This window comes from Cheilinus undulatus, linkage group 21 (genome assembly GCF_018320785.1).
Source record: "Cheilinus undulatus linkage group 21, ASM1832078v1, whole genome shotgun sequence".
NCBI lineage: Eukaryota > Metazoa > Chordata > Actinopteri > Labriformes > Labridae > Cheilinus > Cheilinus undulatus.
The window spans coordinates 37,230,775-37,247,270 of NC_054885.1; the positions used below are offsets into that span (position 1 = coordinate 37,230,775).

A 16,496-nucleotide genomic window follows, 5' to 3' on the forward strand; every position below is an offset into this window, starting at 1 on the left:
ATATATCTAGGGTAAAACACAATTATGCTGCCATGTCTAACAGGACCAAGTCACCCTAGTCTTGGGCTTAGGCCAGGGTTTTTCAAACTTTTCCCAGTGAGGGCCACGGACGAACATATACACATGTGGACAAAATTGTTGGTACCCCTTTGTTAATGAAAGAAAAACCCACAACGTTCAAAGAAATAACTTGAATCTGACAAAAGTGATAATAAATAAAAATTCAATGAAAATTAACCAATGGAAATCAGACACTGCTTTTGAATTGTGGTTCAACAGAATTATTTTAAAAAACACACTCATGAAACAGGCCTGGACAAAAATGATGGTACCCTGAACTTAATATTTTGTTGCACAACCTTTTGAGGCAATCACTGCAATCAAACTATTTCTGTAACTTTCAGGAGGACTTCTGCACCTCTCAGCAGGTATTTTGGCCCACTCCTTGTGAGCAAACTGCTCCAGTTGTCTCAGGTTTGAAGGGTGCCTTCTCCAGATGGCATGTTTCAGCTCCTTCCACAGATGTTCAATAGGATTTAGATCAGGGCTCATAGAAGGCCACTTCAGAAGAGTCCAATGTTTTGCTCTTAGCCATTCTTGGGTGTTGTGTGTTTTGGGTCATTATCCTGTTGCAATATCCATGACCTGCAACTGAGACCAAGCTTTCTGACACTGGGCAGCAAATTTCTCTATAGAATACCTTGATGGTCTTGAGATTTCATTGTACCCTGCACAGATTCAAGACACCCTGTGCCAGATGGAGGCAAAGCAGCCCCAGAATATAACAGAGCCTCCTCCATGTTTCACAGTAGGGACAGTGTTCTTTTCTTGGTATGCTTCATTTTTGCGTCTGTGAACATGGAGCTGATGTGCCCTGCCAAAAAGTTCCAGTTTTGTCTCATCTGTCCATAGGACATTCTCCCAGAAGCTTTGTGGCTTGTCAATATGCAGTTTGGCAAATTCCAGTCTGGCTTTTTTATGATTTGTTTTCAACAGTGGTGTCCTCCTTGGTCGTCCCCCATGAAGTCCACTTTGGCTCAAACAGAGACGGATGGTGGGATCTGACACTGATGTACCTTGACCTTGGAGTTCACCTTTAATGTCTTTGGAGGTTGTTCTGGGCTCTTTTGTTACCATTCATATTATTCGTCTCTTCGATTTGTCATCAATTTTCCTCCTGCAGACACGTCCAGGGAGGTTGGCTACAGTCCCGTGGATCTTATATTTCTGAATAATATGTGCAACTGTAGTCACAGGAACATCAAGCTGCTTGGAGATGGTATTATAGTCTTTACCTTTAACATTCTTGTCTATAATTTTTTTTCTAATCTCCTGAGACAACTCTCTCCTTTGCTTCCTCTGGTCCATGTTTAGTGTGGTACACACCATGTCACCAAACAGCACAGTGACTACTTGTCACCCTTTAAATAGGCCTACTGACTGATTACAAGTTTGTAGACACCTGTGATGCTAGTAAGGGGATACACCTTGGTTGAACATGTCTCTATGGTCACATTATTTTCAATCTTTTCTAGGGGTACCATCATTTTTGTCCAGGCCTGTTTCATGAGTTTGTTTTTTAAAAATAATTCTGTTGAACCACAATTCAATTGCAATGTCTGATTTTCATTGGTTAATTTTCATTGAATTTTTTATTTATTATCACTTTTGTCAGATTTAAGTTATTTCTGTGACCATTGTGGGTTTTTCTTTCATTAACAGAGGGGTACCAACAATTCTGTCCATGTGTGTATAAGGATGGAGGGGCCACTCTTACATGCCTCACCTTGAGGATAGTACAGTTAGTAAAAAACAATCTTATGATGGTTCAGATATGCTAAATGATTGGGTATGCTTAAAGGGCCAGTTAATGGCTGACAAGGCCAATCATTTTAAGGATTTTAGGGCGGCCAATCAGATTTCAGGGGGCCCTGGTTCTGCCCCTAAAACACCAACGGTACTGCTATTAGCCTTTGTAATCCATCAGGGCATTATAAATACAAATACTGTTATCATTTTGGTTGCCAGTATGTTTTCCATTTACAGAGCTGTCTTCAATTACTCAACAAAAACTTGTTTACAGAACCAACATGGCAGCACTGATTTGTGCTGAAACCAAGTAGTACAATACAGTCAAGAGCAAGCTTCATGTTCAAATGTGGGCCATATTTCATTTAATGTTTAGAATTTGCTGGGGGCCAATCAAAAATGGACCGCAGGCCACAGTTGGACCCCGGGCCATAGTTTAGACACCTCTGGCTTAGGATCTAACCTTGACAAAGCTTTATTTTTAATTTTCCCCCTCTTATGGGCAGTTTTGATCACAGATCACACCTTCATATGGAAAAGGCTGCTGTGCAGAATTAACCGTATTATATGCATGCATTCATGGCACCGACTCAGGAGGAATCTGGAGTTAAATTTCTTTTCGAAGGATGCATGGACATGTGACTGCAGGATATGGCAATCAAACCCCCGACCTTCCAGCTGAGTTGACTGACTACAGAACAACAGTCACCCCAGCGTTAATATGTCGCTGTAAAGATTGTGGCTTACCCTGTCATAATGGGCCATATAGACATTCATTTAAACTTGCTTCTATGGAAAATTTTGCATCAATGATTAATCTAATGAGCATGTTTTTGGATTGTGGGAGGAAGCTGCAGTACACGGAGAGAACCTAAGTATGCATGAGGAGGTGACCAATGCACCACCATGCAGCCCTCATGGTTCACTCATTTGTATTAAACCTATAATGTCCTGATGCCTGTTGTTGTCTTCTAATGTTTCCTATTTTTGTTACAGAAATTACCTCAGCACTTCCCAACATCATTTAAAAAAAGTGGATAAATTAGACGCGAAGGGAAAGGTTCATTATAAAAAACATTATACATAAATTATGCGCTAGAAATTGCCAGAGCTTAGGCGCATGCTGAAAAAGCTTATAATCATTTACACAGCTTTACCGCCTTAACCTCTTATTTCTTCTGTAGAGGGAAAATTTTTGGTTTAGGGGGATTAGCATTATATTTTGTGTAAATTCCTGGACAGAGCCAGGAAGAAAATGAGCACAGGAAAAAAGCGGCCCCTCTGGGAACTTGAATATATCAAACATGGCCTCTGATTCACATTGGCCCTCAGGGTATTCACTGAAGTGCTCGTGAAGGGGTGAGGACTGATTATGAGCTGAGAGAGCCTGTTATTGTCATGTTAATGTTATATATTGTAACAATAACCATTTGGTTATAAACTGTGGTGGAGATTGTGCTGGCTGCAGCAGCTGAGAGCAGGATTCCAGCTTTGTAAGCTCTTACCTCGTACGTTTTAATTACCACCGTGGAGGGACTGCAGAATCATTTACGCGTGCTCGTTCACACATGTGTAGAAGCGTGGGCGTGTGGGTAAGCCTTTGTGATTCCATTAGTGTAGTGTACCTCTGAGTCATTCAGTCCAGGCCCCTGAACAGCCCCCTCTCAAACAGGCAGCCACCCACATCCACATAAACCTTACACACGCTTGGCACGCATGCTTAATGCCACCCAAACACACTTTCCTTTGCCAAACAATGGCTGACAAATAAGATCCCTAACCTCAGATCCTTTCTCACCTTCTGTCTCTACTTCCTCTCTCTCTATTTCCCCTCCTCTAATGAGCTGTGGTTCACAGCCATGCTCACTGGTTGCGGGCTTATCTGGCTATCCAGAACCAAGGAGCATTACCCCATTACAGAGGAGGATATCTAGGAAGGACAGATGATAAGGGATGGAGATAGCGAGGCTAGAGGGAGGTGTAGAGAAGGTGTGCAATTACCAGTGGACTAGCAGTGAGAAAGAGGAGTCATGAAAGATAAAGTCGAACAGAAGAGAGCGAGTGTCACCCAGGACCGCAACCAGGGACTCATTTTATTCATGAGAGGGTCTATGGTGGAAAGAGACTCTTCAAAGACAAGATAGTTACCACTGATACGCAGAGAGGAAGAGATAAAGGAGCCCTAAAACCTGCTGTTTATATCTGTAATTCACAAAAGAGCCAAGAACAAAGTTATGAGAAAGATTTTATAATAGTCATTTGTTTTGTGCGTCCTGGAATGAATGTACAAAATAATCCATGAGCGTTGTTTGTGTTTACTCTCTTAAGGGAGTCGCACAAAGTACCAGTACTGAGCATGTCCAGTAAACAGTGGAAGCATACCAAATCACTGTGACTTTATGGTGTAATAAGAAAATTTACAGCACTGGGCATCATTTTCTTGCAGTTTAAACAAAAACTTTTATGCCTGGTTATTTGGTCGACTGCTTCAGAGGCTCTGGAAATGGTTGTGAATGGCATGTCTTTATTCTTTCTCTGATGCCAGAGGTTAGCATTAAACATCTTTAAGGTAAGACTCTTTTTCCTGTGTGGTATTTACATCTACTTTGCCAACACTGCCGTTTCTTTGATCCATGACATCATAGAGTGGTACCATCGAGCTTTTGAGTCTCAGTAAGTTTTATAGCACCTTGTGCTTTCATCAGCTTTGAGCCCCTCAAAAAATCCACTTTCTATGTTGTTCATTCCAAATTAAGAGGAGTTTGTCCAAAAAAACTGTCATGATGCAGTTTTGTACAATCTACTACTGAAGGGATGACCTGACACACCAGGTAGACTGTTTCATTTATCAGTTGTTTAGATAAATTTCACATCCATTTGGGAAACATCCATTTACAGTGTTTGGGAAAGGCAGGACTTTTCAAAAAATCCTCAGAGTGACTGGATGTTCTGTCTGTCACATTCATTAGGGGCAAATCAGAGCGACAAGACAAAATGGAGTCGTCATGCACAGCTTCATTAGCATCGTGACCTCAGCAGCTAAACTGTTGAGCTTGTTGTTGAATGAGATGTTTTCCATCTGCTCCATTTAATAAAGAAATGCAGTCAAGTTCTGATAAAACTGCTGATATACTGTAGCTACAGCCAAAGTAAACACTACACTGGCAGCAGCCATTGCTATTGGCTACCCGTACAACTAAATCCCGCACATAGCTACCACCTTGTTCTTCTCAAATGATGCTGATTGGTCCGGTCTGTTTTCAGACCTGACACAATGTTTCTGATTGGTGCCTTGCCTGATGACAGACTTGGAATATGAAAGTCGAAAAGAAACTGAAACCGGAGGTTTGTCTTGGCAGAGAAGACGTTTTTGCACGTCTCCTAAGCAGCCTTTGCATCAATTTTACTTGCAGAAAAGGTCTGAATTCAAAAACTACAGCAGCAGTAGCCTGTCGTCTCAAAAGTGCATGTGTGCAGCCTCATTTGTCTTGTCGCTCTGATTGGCCCACCATGAATGTGACAGAACATCCCTCCAATCACCTTCCAAGAATTTTTTTGAAAAGTCCTGCCCTTTCCAAACACCTCCGATGGGAGCTTTTCCAGATGGATGTGAAATACATTCATGCAACAGAGATATGAAACAGTCTCTCTGGCGTGTCAGATTAGTTTGATCAGACCTGGCCAAGGTTTCTTCATGGAAAGAGGAAGAAATAACTACAATGAAAGCTTTTCTTGGTGGAAAAGATGTGTTTGCCCTTCTAATGACCAGCTTTGGCAAGAGTTTATTATACTACCTGGCTCCACTGATGGTAAAGAATTTTAACAATGTCTGTAAACTTGTCAAGTTGTGCCCCACTGTTTGGGGTGTTGCCCGGATTGATGTGAAATATGTCAAATTTCCATGGATATGTGACAGCAAAATACTGATTTCTACACATCCCAACCTCAAAAAAACTAAACCTTGTTAGAAAAAGCATATCAGTAAGTTTGCACAATATCTATTCAGAGGTGTGTTTCTGTTATTGTCCCAGAATTACAGATTTGAATTGCCCCCACCCAAAAAACTCTTCTCACAGTATTCTCACCTTGCACTCTCGTGCCAGCAGCTGGTAGGCTGTATGTTCATCCAGGCTGAGGTCGTCTGGCAGGGCTGGGGAAGAGGACTTGTCCGAAATCTGCTCTGACTTCAACGATGCCTGCTCAATCTCTGCCATCCTGATCTGCTACAAAAATGCACCTCCGTTATTCATGTCTCAAAACAAGGATGGACAGGGCATGGGCACAGAAAAAAGGTTCTGACTTTTTGGACTAAATTTACAGAGCAAGGTCTAATAAGTGCTCAGAATTACATCTGATTCAGTCAGTGGAATCTGGATCTTACATGTTTGTGCACATAGATATAACATTAAAAAGATGATCAACAATGTTAAAAAGATGAATCTCCCATGATTCCTTTCTATCTTTTACAGGGCATTATGAGCCAAACAGACATGATCGTCAAAACCTCCGCCTTGTTTGCTTCACCAGATGTTGGCATTTCAAATCCAAAATGCCGTGGCACCTGTCTGTAAAGAGAGCAGGGTGAGAGATTTCAAAGAGTAATAACAGTGCTTTGTCATCATCAATGGAACAAAGATTTCCCAGTGCTTCGAAAACACGTGACGAGAGAGGCGAGAGGCAGAAATCCAAGCAGCTGCATGTGTGCCGGTTTTTCTACATGAAGGTGCACCTGCAGTGTCTGCATGTTTATGTAAGCATGAGTGAAGAGATGTTTTCTTTATTTTCCTCAGTAGGAGCGACACCAGAACCTCATAATTCTCTCCTCACAGCCAACTGGGTATGTTTTAAAACATGGTTGTACATTTGAATGCTGCTGCTGTGCATATAACAGCCATAGACAGGATAAAAAGATAGACAGCACAACAGCTCCACAAAAACTGAGCCAAAACATCTTGATCACCCCCTGGTGACTGGCTGCAGAATAGGCCTGCCTCATCCAGAAGATTGCATCCTATTCGCTATATCATTGCTTTGTTTTAGAGCCATTTCCCCTTCGAGAAAGGTTTTAGGGGCTTTCTATTCTCAATCTTCTTTCTAACTTGTAAATATGAGCTGGTTGTATACAGAGATACAGCAGCTGTGTTTTTTGTATGCTATGTGACACCTGGGAAGGGGAAAACTACAACTCCCAGTACCACCAAGTCTTTTGCGGGAATGATGTCACTTCCTGTCCCTTGGTTGCAAAGTAGACTAAGACTAAGGCTGAATGATGATGATATCTAATTGCAATTATTTTGTCTCACATTGTAGGTGCAATCTAAACTGTTGTATTGAAAGGAAATGACCATTTTTATGTCATTCATATTATCAAAAATAAGGAGTTGGATTTTTTTCAACCCATTCAAAATGTCGACACTTGCATGTTTGCATAATGTGTGGTTCATAACATCTTTGCTGCAAAATAATTGCATTAAACTGGTATTCTGACACATTCCAGGTTAAAGAAATATTGCATTTCTAATTCCATTTACAATTTTGGTCCTATTGCATTTAATCAAAAATGTAATCAGCTTTACTACCAAGCTGAGCTTACTACTACTCTCCTCAGCTGGGTTCGCTAGGTGGCGCTCACATCATCTGGAGAGATGGGGCATGGGCCTGACACAAGCCTGGGCGATGACCATCAGGTGTACAGGACCAAGGTTACCTGATCTGACCTTTACTACTAGGAGGGCAAATTTCTGTTCTCATATGTTACATGTGGTGCCAGCAACAGGGTAACTGCTTGGATTATGGTCCTGCTATGCTTGAGGGAGAATGCTGCTATTGAGGTCGACACCCCTGCACCCAGTAACACTCGTGTAAGCAAACCTGCCTCGTTACCCACCTCAAGTCTACTGTTCAGCACCTGGTTTGGTTTCTTTCTTGCTTTCTTTATAATGTGGTGCAGTGGCAGCAATGCTCAGATTCAGGTTTGTTGAAACTGAACTACAATAGTTGGCCAAAGTCAAACTGAGTTGCTCTGTTGCAGCTCACAGCTTGTGTTTAAGCCCCAGACAGGCTGACGGAGACAATTTGCAAAGCAGGCACACTTGCTACTGATACTGTTATTACACACATTAAACTTTTAGAGGATTGAAACATGTTTGACCTCAATGCTGTGCTTCATCTTAATTACACTGAAACAAATGGGTGATGTTTGGCTTGTTACTCTTTACCTATCAGGTACCAGTCACCAGTGCAGGATGTCATTAATTTGGCTTGTACAACATCTGGAAGTAGAGATGCATGGTCTGTCCTATCCAGTCTATGTTGTTAATTCAACAAACAGACCACTAAAGAAAATAATACAAAGCACAGAACAATTGGATCCGACAACAATAACTCTAACTGTTACTACGCCTCTCTCCCTCGCTCATTTGTTCCAGCTTTGGCTCCAGCTTCATTTGTTTCATTAGGACTGCAGGTAACTCAGCCCATATGGCTCTTAAATTGTTTTTAAATTAGCACGGTGTGAACCTCCTCTGCGAGCTCAATCTTCTAAGCTGACACTCTTCTCTGTTCTTACCCTCCCAGCACTTTTTTTTGTGCGCAGTTTCAAACATGCTGAAAACAGTGACGCTGGAGAGGAATTTCTGGGTTCTGGGGTTGCTGTGACACGCTCAAGCAGTGTTCCCTTAAAGAGACAGAGCAATAAATAGCCAACAATAAGCATTGGAAAGGATACTCAAAAGGAGCAAAGTAAAATCCAATGAAGTGAGGCCTGTGAGCAATATATTAACATGTGCCCATAGGTGAGAGAGACAAAGAGGTTCATAGAGAGAGATTCATGGCTGATATGCTGCTGTAATTTACCATCTCCTGAGCCCCGAAGGAAGGAGAAAGAGAGAGGATGAGAGAGTGAGAGAAAGGAGTTGTTGTGGTGAGGCAAGGCAGAAAAGAAAGTGATGCAACTCATTAATTTAAAAGAAAAACTTTGTAGTTTTTGTGTTTTTATCTCCATATATCAGCCTGCACTAACGCCTCCATGTGTCTCAAACTCAGGCTATAAATAGCTTCAGAAACGTCTCTGCGAGTCACCAGTTGGTACATTTATCGGCAGGTACTGGAAACAACATTCTTTCTCTCCCTGTATTTTTGGCTGTGCCCTCAGGGACAATGAAAAAGGCAAAATAGGTATGAAGAGTTTCTATACCCACAGTTTCCTCCAAGGTTACTGCAGATACATCGACAACTTTGCTACCAAGATACCAGAGGAGAGTGTCTGCCACAGCCATGATGAGGCAGGGGATTTTCTTATTCAGAGCCGTTGGGAGGGGAAGAGAGGAAAATAAGCATGACAGATATCTCATGGCAACATCAAATGACTCAGACCGCGGTAAGTGTTTGGAATAGCAAACAGGTGCATCAGTGGTTGGAGGATAACTGTCAATACATGTGCAGAAACAAGCACACTGCTTCTTTTCCATTTTGTTGTTTACCACAAGTTTAGTCATAGTACCAACAGTAGTAAAAATAAACAGAAATATGTAAATCTTCAAAAAGTAACCAAACCCCAGACCACTTTAATCAGCTGAACCTCCCCCCCCCCCCCCCTATTGATTCCTAACTGCTGTTGTTTACCTCCTGCCCTCCATCTAACATTGGCACACCACCGGGATCATGTGACTGCAAACAACTTATACAACGCATTCAAATTATACAAATGCTTTGGAAATATGCAAAGTGACTGCGCTCTACAGGCTGAAACCTGGCTACTGCAACGGAATTTTTCTATTGGTTTATCCGAAGTCAGGAGGCAAATGTTTTTTGGGCCTTTTTTTAACCACAGGGCTCAACAGTGACCAGACCTTTGGTTCCAGAAGAAAACTTTCTCTTCAAAGCCTCCACTGACATTTCAGAAAATCCTTACATCAATATATGGACCCATGTTTGTCAGCTACCCACATATTCATGGCGATAGAAAATGTAATTTACAGGGAAAAAAATGAAGAAGAAGGCAAAATTCAAGACATTTTTTCTGGGAGTGAAATGCATCCCACAATCCGTTGTGATTCTGTTAATTGCTAAAGATAATTTTCCCAACTTGACCCAACAAATAATACTGTAGACCCCTGGTGGGCCCTGGAGGTACTGTAAGTGTCATGCATGTCTCATGCACAGACAATATGACGATAAGCGGCTTGTTTAAGGAGATGTGTATTTACATCAATTTTATTTGCAATATTGATTACCCTTTACTATAGTTGCTGGAGCTTCCTGTCTTCACATGGGCAGAATACGTTCTTTGTAGTCACAGGATCCTGATGATATAATCAAATAGACCTTTACAGTACAATTACCAACAGACGATTGCTACATACATTGAGTACGATCCCTACATTTAAAAAAAACAAACAATTTTTTTCTACCTGGCGTGGAAGCAATCACAATTTACTCTGTCCTGTTGACCTCCTGGTGATGTCTAGCCAGATTAAGGGAGACAAGAGTCTAGAGGAGTCTTGTACTGCGCTGCTTTAACATGTAAAAACTCACATTTTAAAAATGATTTAATCGATGTACTATCAACTAAATAAACCTTGTGGGTCCAGTGTCTGAGTTATCATGTGCTGTCCATGACTAAGCCTATGCTACAAAGCCACTCTTTAATGTAAGTCACTGCCCCAAACAACCTGCTCTGAGCTCAGCCAAATGACCTGGGGATTTCCCATCACAGCGAGTGAGACTAGACAGACATCAGCTGAAGAAACTCGGGCAAGATCAGGGCCTAATGTGCTAAACTGTGTTTTGAAACAAACCAGAATGCTTTGTGGAAATGGGCCGTACATTTGCAGGGCGTGACATCACTTGTCACGGCTTCAGACAGAGACTTTTTAAATTCCTGCCAGCTGCCGTTTCTCTGTGACTTTTTAAAACCTTTTTTATTTTTCCCTGAACATGTCACTACTTTTGGGACACAGAAGTAGCTAAAGAGTTATGAATGCTTTTTTTCTGCACTTTGAACACTTGGCATAGTCAAGACATGTGCCTTATTCACTACTTGCCCCCCAAGGGGAGTTCATTTACCATCCTTCCACACTCATGTATCTTGTGCTAAGTCTTTGCATGGTTAAGACATTATGACTAATGACCAAAACCACACTGTTGAGCTCTATATCATTCAAATCCTCTATAAGGCATGACTGACCATTCCGAGATGGCCCCTGTCCTCTACTGCCCCTCCATGCCCTTGGTACTGGCTGTCTCTCCTGGACTACAGGAGACTCCAGAGGAGAGAAGTGGGCATGTCTCATCTAACTCCTAGCCCTGTCCATGATGAATCTCTGATCTCCTAAAGTAATTGTTTTTATTCCAGGGTAGATGAACTTCAGCTGAAACTCTGGGGTTTGGCAACACTTCAACATAAATGGTGTAGCTGTTGGCCATAGATGTATCACTATTGGTTTATATTGCCTCTCTGGTTTTTACCTCTGTAGGCTCGAAACTCCCCAAATGTTATAAAATAGATGGTGCAATGGAAGGCTGGATCCCAGTCTCTCTTAAGCTAATGCAACTTAATAAATGGAAGAGGCCTTCACTGCTCCACTGAACTGTTCCCTGCAGACTCAACTATAGTCGCTCTCGTGCTGCGACTGTTCACAAGTCTTTATTAAGCGCTTCCTTGATGAATATTTTCACTGTCACGTACACTGCACCAAGGTGTCCTGCTGTGCCTTCCCGTCCCCTTAAATACAATAACATTGTACATAACTCTCAGCAGAGAACGACTCATCTTTCTGAAAATGGCACATGCCCACGCTAGCTCTCTCAACCACAAACAAACAAAATTGGGTTTGATATTTGAGGAATATGAAAACTGAAGGAGAACAGTACAGCATCAGATTCAGTAAATCAGAGCTAGATAGAGGGAGAGCCAGAGATGGATGGAAATAGAGAGGATGTAAAAAAGGGAAGACGATTTGAAGGTTTGACAGCGTCTGCAGACAGGCAGAAAGCACGACTGACAGGTGGGAAGGTGTCGAGCCCAGTTATTGCTTCTTCCGAGCTGACCCGCTGCACTTTGTCATTGTGATGGACAACACAGGCACAGGACAGTGTGTTTGGAGGTGTTCAGTATATGCAGGATCTCCTGTGTACAAAATCCCCCAAAATGCAGGCGGAGTAAAGGAGCGAGTCGGTGTGAGCGTTCATGCATGCAAATCAGGAATGGCTGCATGTGTGTTGGCATGCAAAAGGCCTCATTAATCCACTATTCTGCACATTTGTTGATATAGGGTTTAATTACAGGCTGATATTCCCCTGTTATATTGTCCCATAGTAGCTCATTCAGTAGCTGACAGGCTTTATAATGCATGAACCTTAACAACGCCTTCCATTAAAACTTCTTTGTTGGATGAATGAAGCCCATGTGTCTGCTTGTGTGAGCATATCTCCATGAAAGTGCATGCAAATGTATATTCTTATGTGGATCGCTGCTGCATCTGCATGCATCCGATAGGACCCAAGACATCATGGTTGAGTATATGTGTGGCTGTGTGTGTGAGAGAATGTCAGAGTCTTGTATATGATAATATATGTGTGTGTGTTTCTCTCTGGTAAGAAATGTTTTGGAGCAGTTTTGTGAAGGCATAAATGATCCTTTCCATAATAAACACTGCTATCAACAGGGGTGGACTGGAATAATAATTTGGGCCAGAAGTCTGACTCCATCCCAGGCAGCCTGTCCACATAAATTTCTGATTACGTCTGTAGTTCTACATTTATACTTAGTTTAAACAGTTGCTACTACAGTGTAACATACATGTTTATTCACCTATCTCCATAAGCCTGTACTTAGTCTGTCAAAGTTAATTGCAATAGGGGTTTTTGACCGCATTATGCAGCTGTAATACAAACAATGCATAAAGCATAAAACATGAGTTTCTGGTTGGATAAAACTGAAGATTTGGAGGGCTGAAAACGACCCCTTATAACAGCAATAGGTCCAGAATTTCACCCTAATAACATCCCTATAACCTAATTTCCCCTAACCAGGGATCAGTAAAAGTTTCTTATCTCTTTAAAACAACAACCGATAATTCTACTCCATCCATCAGTCCTGCAGCAGTGGTGGCAGCAGGCTGAGCAAGTCAGCCCAGACTTCTCCCAAGCAGCATTTTCCAGCTGTTCCTTGGGGATTCTGTCAGATGGGATATATAATCCCTCCAGCGAGTTCTGGGTCTACCCTAAGGTCTCCTCCCAGTTGGACATGCCTGGAAGACCTCACAGGGAGGCCGCCATGCAATAAAAAGTCTCAGCCAAACAAAAAACCCTTATCTTTTGACAAGCACCACTTTTGGGATTCTTCTTCCATTAATTATCATGTTAAGAACTCCTTCTTGGCGCAACTGTACATTATAAGCTGTATAATGAAGCCCTGCACATGACAGCTTTCATAATGCTGCTACTGCAGGATTTCTGACCAGTTGGTGTCATCAGCTCCTGCCTGGTGTGTCTGTAGCAAAATAAAGGGATGATTAAACTCCTTTTTTTTTTAATTAGAAGCAGTCTTCTTGACTCACTGGCACAGCAGCATTTCTAACAGAGACAATACCATCCAGTTATATTTAAAGCCACCCACATATTTTTGCTGACCTTTTTTAGACCACTGTATAAAGTCACCATCACCTCTAATGTTAAAAGTAAAGTTCAAATGCCGTCATTTCAACATTTTTGCAGCTCCATAGTGCTGATATCATCCTGTACTCCTGTGCTCTAGGATGATGTTGCAATACATTTTCTCATCAACAAATGCATCTTCCCTGCTATTATCGCAGAATATAGAGTTAAATATTTCAAAGGGTGAGTGGTGTTATTTGAACATCTTTATACAACATATTGCTAGTAAGTATGATCACAAGTACAAATGGCAAAAAATACACAGAAAGAAGCAGAATGGGATGGCCATCTCTTCCAGCCCAATACAATATAAATCTGTGGGACGACGCTTTAGAGTTTTATCCATTGTCATAAGTTACTTCGTCATTTGTAACTTTGCTTAACGCTAATGAGTGCAGAGCTCATGGTTAATTTATTCTATGTTTCATGAATAATGACTATGGCTTAGACCAGTCCTTGGAGTCCCCCTGTAGTACCTAAGAAAAGCGGGGTCCCCAGAACTCAAGAGAGAAGAGAAAGTGACACATTGCCATCTAATATCAACATAGATTTTAATTGTTTTCACTGATGAAAACCCTAACAAGGGCATATGCATGCTTTTTTTAATCAAAAGACCTTTGTATAAACTACTTAATAACTGCATTATCATGGTTTTAGTAAATATTTGTCTCGTGCCTGCCCCCAAGATCTATGGCACCCCTTCCTGGAGGTCCTGGACCCCAGTTTAGGAACTAATGGTCTAGACCTGCCCTCTTTGTAAAGTGTGTTGCGATAACATTTATAATAAATTGGTGCTAAACATATAAAGATCATCTGATTTTTAAATGACACATTTTTCCAAATGTCAGCCTTGCCATGCTTGGTCTTTTGGTTAAAAAAAAAGCCAAAATCCTATTTTCCATCATTTGTTAAGTCCATCATTGTGGCTGTCTGGGATCATTCGGGACCTGTGGTGATTTTTTTCCACTGCCCAGTGCCGCCCACAGCTGAAACTGCTCGCTCCTACAAGTTAGCTTTGCAGTCCAAATGCAGTCTACTAGTTTTAAACTCAAAATATTTTTTTTAAATGAGGGGAAAAACTGCAGGAAAAAAAGCCAAAAGGGGAAACATTCCCATTCAGCTGGCTACAGGCCTGTGTATATCATTGTAGTAACTTCTCTAATATACTAGCAGATAGTGATGTTGAGCTTTGACACTGATTTCAGGTACATTATGATAAAGATGCTGCAATTCCTTAATCAGCTGTAGCCTATACTACATTGAAACACTCTGTTATTAGTGTTATATGGTCGCTGTGATGCACTCATTATTGCTTTGATTTAATTCATCTACAGAGAGACCTGCTCACTGTGTAGCCTACAGTCTATTTTGTCACACTGCTTGCCATGCTGGGTTTGTGTAGACTAATCTGATCCCTTCCTGCTAGTTATGTCACTTAGTGTGAAGCATTTCTATGCATCCTTCTCTGTCTTATTCTCTCACTCTCTGCAGGATTGCATAGTGCATTGCATGGACACAGTGATATTTTTTGCAGGCCTCACCTCACGACTCACGAGTATGTTAAACCAACTTCAGGATACATTTGCATATGATGATGTGTGCATTCAGAGAGGTCAATTCTCTCTACCTTTCTGTCAACACTGACTGTTCACAGCAGGCCAAATAGACCTTCAGGTGTCAAAGAAATATCCCAGTGCTCCCAGTGTATTAACCCCTGGCCATCACCACGCACTAGTCCACAAAAGCAAAATGCCTGTGTCATCTGAATATTTATGCATTCATATGCTGAGGAAGGTAGATATTCAGTCTTAAATCTACCTTAAATTAAACCTTCACAACTATTTTGGGCTTGCATCCAGTCTGAATTAATTTAAAGTGTCCCTAGAGTTTATTTTCACACAACACCTGCGGCCATACTTAACAAGCATTTCAGAGCAGGGACTCGGTCCAAACTGGCCCAAATGCCTCAGTTTTATACTTATTTGGTCCTACTTTTAAGGGTAGAAGCAGAAGCTTCCTTATAAAACAAGATCGTCTTATTTCTGCCAAGATTTCAGAGAGAGCTGCAGAGCTACCTGGGGCTTTTAAAGGATGTCCAGTAGTTGGAAATGCATACAGTGATATTTCAAAGTTTTTTTTTTTGGTAATTTATCCACCTGCAAAACTTGCACACTTCAAAGACCACAAAATTGTAGTGTTAAATTCTCTGTAGGACAAGAAACTGCTAGTCAAATAGCAGTGCTGTGCATTTATCACATGTGTGATTGCATTAATGCATATTAAGGCTTTGAAGATGGCTGGTTACTTCCTGCTCCAAAGGAGGAAACAAGACCAGTTAGGCCTGCTTTGGGTATCGAGTATAGGCCACTACAAGTAAAGAATGGCATTTTCGTTTACTGTTGGACAAACTTCTGGTAAAATGTGGTGAGCTAAGCTCCTAGTTACTCTGCAAACATTTCAGCTTCACTACACCAAAGCTGGACAGAGGAGAAATCCATAGAAGTCATATTTTGGACTGTGACAGAGGGCTTTGGTTCATTGTAGGGAAAATGAAACTCTACTTCATCAAATAACAGCGAGGCTACTGTAAAATTTGATCCAAAACTCTTCCAAAAAGTTAAAGAAAATAGAATTGAACTACTATTTTTAGTGCTGTTACTGCCCAGCACTGCAGTGAAACACTAATCCATAGTTCTGTGAGTAGTGAGTCTGCCAGAAGTAGGCATCCTAGTTGTGTTTCTGCTCTACATTTTTATGTCTGTTAGTATGTGCAAGCATATTTCATGCAAGTGCGTATGCATGCATCATCAGGGTGGTACCTCTAGTGGGTGGCCCTTGCAGTCTTTGCAGACGGGTGGAGGAGAGGAGTAGTGGTGGAAGACCGAACCGGAGAGGTTGTCGATCATCAGCATCTCACCCTCCAACGTATCCTTGATGAGGAGAGATACACTGTCCAGCCACTGGCTCTCCTGGAACATATACACACAAATACACACACGGACACATACACACGGGACGCAGGCCGCAGA

At 41.6% G+C, this 16,496-nt stretch overlaps 1 protein-coding gene across 3 annotated transcripts in view; it reads right to left on the reverse strand.

Moving 5' to 3' along the window:
* LOC121503695 (voltage-dependent T-type calcium channel subunit alpha-1I-like) overlaps positions 1–16,496 on the reverse strand; it is a 176,231-nt gene that overhangs the window by 13,973 nt on the left and 145,762 nt on the right. For 2 of the 3 annotated variants that reach the window (XM_041778220.1, XM_041778222.1), the window contains 2 exons: positions 16,287–16,436; positions 5,895–6,032 (listed from right to left, as the gene is read on the reverse strand). In XM_041778220.1, the coding sequence (XP_041634154.1) occupies positions 5,895–6,032; positions 16,287–16,436 (288 nt within the window). The remainder of the gene's footprint in view (positions 1–5,894; positions 6,033–16,286; positions 16,437–16,496) is intronic. The other variant, XM_041778221.1, reaches the window with a different exon arrangement.